The 2,962-nt window shown below is 40.7% G+C and overlaps 1 protein-coding gene across 1 annotated transcript; it reads right to left on the bottom strand.

Annotated features, from left to right (window-relative positions):
• Positions 1-272: 272 nt before the first annotated feature.
• On the bottom strand, positions 273-1,247 carry fgfbp2a (fibroblast growth factor binding protein 2a). The gene is made up of 2 exons (XM_034884488.1): positions 549-1,247; positions 273-358 (listed from the first exon to the last, which is right to left on the bottom strand). The coding sequence occupies exon 1, from the start codon at positions 1,178-1,180 to the stop codon at positions 557-559; it is 624 nt and encodes a 207-aa protein (XP_034740379.1). The 5' UTR covers positions 1,181-1,247; the 3' UTR covers positions 273-358; positions 549-556.
• Between the last annotated feature and the right edge of the window lie 1,715 nt (positions 1,248-2,962).

The raw sequence follows: 2,962 nt of genomic DNA, 5'->3' as shown, positions 1-2,962 counted from the left end.
GACTGTCCCTCCTGCCCTGGGTCCATATATAGTAAAGTTTTATGCAGAAACATTCTCACATGGTAAAGTAGTACTTGTGCTATTTCATGTGTGTAATAGCATGCTCTGTGAACCATATTGTTTGTTCTAACACTATTTAGACAGGAAGTCAAGTTTTTCCAAGCTGTGGTATTTGGAAGAGGATACATGCAATTTTCCCAGAGAAATCTTGCTTTGGACGTCACAGCAGTACCATCTCTTCCCCTGGAGAGAGCGCTGTAGTTCTTTTACTGCTTATGAACAAAGTGCGGTTATGTGAATTCCCCCCAAGGGCCCCTTTAATCAGGCATCTGAGGTGATCTTCATCAGAATTGTAAATCTGTGAATATAACAGCAGTAAAATGCATACGGTTGTATAAAGAGTTTGAATTTTGCATATGAATGCTATAGGCAAACTTTAAATGTAAATACAAAGGATTTTCTCATTCCACCACAGTACTCTTAGGTTAGTCATAAAAGAACATGATAAAAGCTGTGTGTTAACGATGAGGCTCGTTACAGCTGCTCACCTTCCCCGTTAGTTCCGAAACAAACCGATGAAGTAGGAGCAAATGCCTTGAAGTGACCTCCAGCAGTACTGCTGAGCCATCCTCTTTGCATTGCTCTCGACAGGAGGGGCCGATGGTTGTGGAGTGGCTCTCAGAGTTGTTTTCACTCGTGGTGGGACTCGAATGGTTGCCTTTGTGGGTGCAGGACGAGGTTGAGGTCTTGCTCCTGTCCTAGATGAAGCATCTGCCGGTGACCGGGTGAAGGAAGCCGATGAAAAGACCATTTGAGAGTCATCGGGTGCCTTCCTGCACATGTGAGGTTTGATCTGCCTTGAGGCCTGGCAGGCGTTCTGGAGCTTTCTGAGGACCCAGGTCATCTGGACGAAGTAGTGACGAGGGTTTGTGTTGTAGGAGCGGCAGGTGTGAGGCTTGCCGATGTATTCACACCAGTAGGAGCGCTTGTTACTATAGCATGACACCCTCAGCCTGGTGTATTCCCCGTGACCGGTGATGATCATGGAGCACAAGTCATTGGCCTTAGTTTTAAATTTGATGGGATCATCCCAGATGCTTTGTCTCCTGTCGCTCTGAGCCTCGGCTGACCAAAGGCAGCAGGCGAGCAGTAGCAGCAGAGTGCTGTCCTGGGTCCACATGGTGTCAGATGGATGCTGAGTGTAAGAGGAGGAGAGTAGGACTGCTCAAGCTGAGGGTCCTTTCTGCTATTTATTGGCTTGCAGACAAGGAAGGAATTTACGTAGCAGTCAGACAAAGACAAACACAACTTGTAAGGGAGGAGGAGGAAAACAGCCACTACATCAGTCATAGTTGTCTGAAGATTGCAACCACATAAGATGTTTACAGTGATACTCATGTTAATCCAGGTGTTTGGTAATAAGAGTATACATTGTCATACATAAAGAAGAACTAAATTAAGTCAATTGCATCTTATAGAACAATTCCTAGCAAACAGTCCGATACATTTCTGTTGCCAAAAAGGTTGATACAATCGTGCAAATAGTTTTTGATATTTCTCTGTTTACTACATATCAATTTAAAAGAAATGTGGCATGTCTGGGAAAAAACTTCAAGTTGTTGCTTGTCTTAAGGTGTTTTTTAGTCAGTTGGAGCCCGCAACCATGCAGAGTAGCCTATGATTTCCCTCCCAGATATAAATGCAATCAGACTGCACAACCACAAAGAAACGTGAGTATTTGTGTGTCAATGTGTCACCTAATGTTTATTAATATAGAGTACATTTAAACATGTTAATCAGGTGATTTAGTTTGTATTTGCAGTGAACATAAAACACTGACTACTGTAGCTTCACTGACTACCCATTGAAAATTATGCACTGTCTAATTTTTAACTGTAGTCCTTTGGCCAGAATGTTGTGTATATGTGCAGTAGAAGTATAAAGTAGCAAACAATTAAAATATTCCAATTTAAGTTTGAGGACCTTTTTTAAATTGTATAAGTAAAGTATCTGAGTAACTGTTGCCTACTTAGTTACTTTTTACCACTGTTCAATAATGACTTTCAGGCGTATTCCATGAGTAATTTTGTTGCAATTTTAGTTCATTGTCTTTAAAATAAAATAAAATAAATAAATACAAATTAAATTCTTACGCTGCTGCAAAATCAGCAGTGCTACACAAAGTATTCTCTTCACCCCCAGAGTGTTTGTAGTCCCCTGAGATAGCAGCATATTCACTGGCACACTTTGTCTGATGTATCTTGTGTACATGCATAGCATGCTGTCCACTGGTGTGCATGATATTCAGTTCAAGACACATTGGAAAGATAAAAACCTGTGTATGTGGAGCTCCAATAATAATTATAAAGCTATTGGAATTAAAACATCCTGTCCTATAATGTATTGTGATATGTAGCATTTTCTTTGTTAGTTCTTGACTATTACAGTTTCCTCATGACAGTAAACCGGAATACGTTTCTCCAGAGCCCCTTTATAGTGCATACTATTATAGCATTGGAGCCCCTGCTGGCAGTGTTAGTGTATGGTTCTACCCATCAAGCTAAAGATGGATTGTACATGCAGTAATGTACAATTTGTTCAGAATCTCTAAACTAACATTTAAACACAGTGTTTTGATATGCAAGTAAAGAAAAAAAGAGACTTTCTCTGAACCGCTGCTTCTGTTTTCAAAGTTTTAGTTGTTCTCTGTCTTTTAAACAAGCGTATTTAGAAGTAGAAAAGAGTTGGCTGGTTTTGCTGTTGGTGTTTATTCACATACTGTTTGGTGCCTGAGAAACCTCAGAACAAAGCTTATGGAAGAAGCAAATCATCTCTTATTGAAAATAGCTGACCAGTTACGCAACCAGTGGGCGCTGGCCAGCAGTCTCCGCACCACATAAGAATGTGCAGCCTTGTGTTAAATTTAACATGCACTTTGAGCAATATGGCTAATGTTACCAGT

This window comes from Etheostoma cragini, chromosome 10 (assembly GCF_013103735.1).
Source record: "Etheostoma cragini isolate CJK2018 chromosome 10, CSU_Ecrag_1.0, whole genome shotgun sequence".
NCBI lineage: Eukaryota > Metazoa > Chordata > Actinopteri > Perciformes > Percidae > Etheostoma > Etheostoma cragini.
Note: the sequence above shows the minus strand (reverse complement) of the source record. Positions and strands in the feature narration are given on the sequence as shown.

Coding starts and splice junctions, on each gene's coding strand:
- fgfbp2a (XM_034884488.1), bottom strand. CDS start 1,180: ATGTGGACCCAGGACAGCACTCTGCTGCTACTGCTCGCCTGCTGCCTT.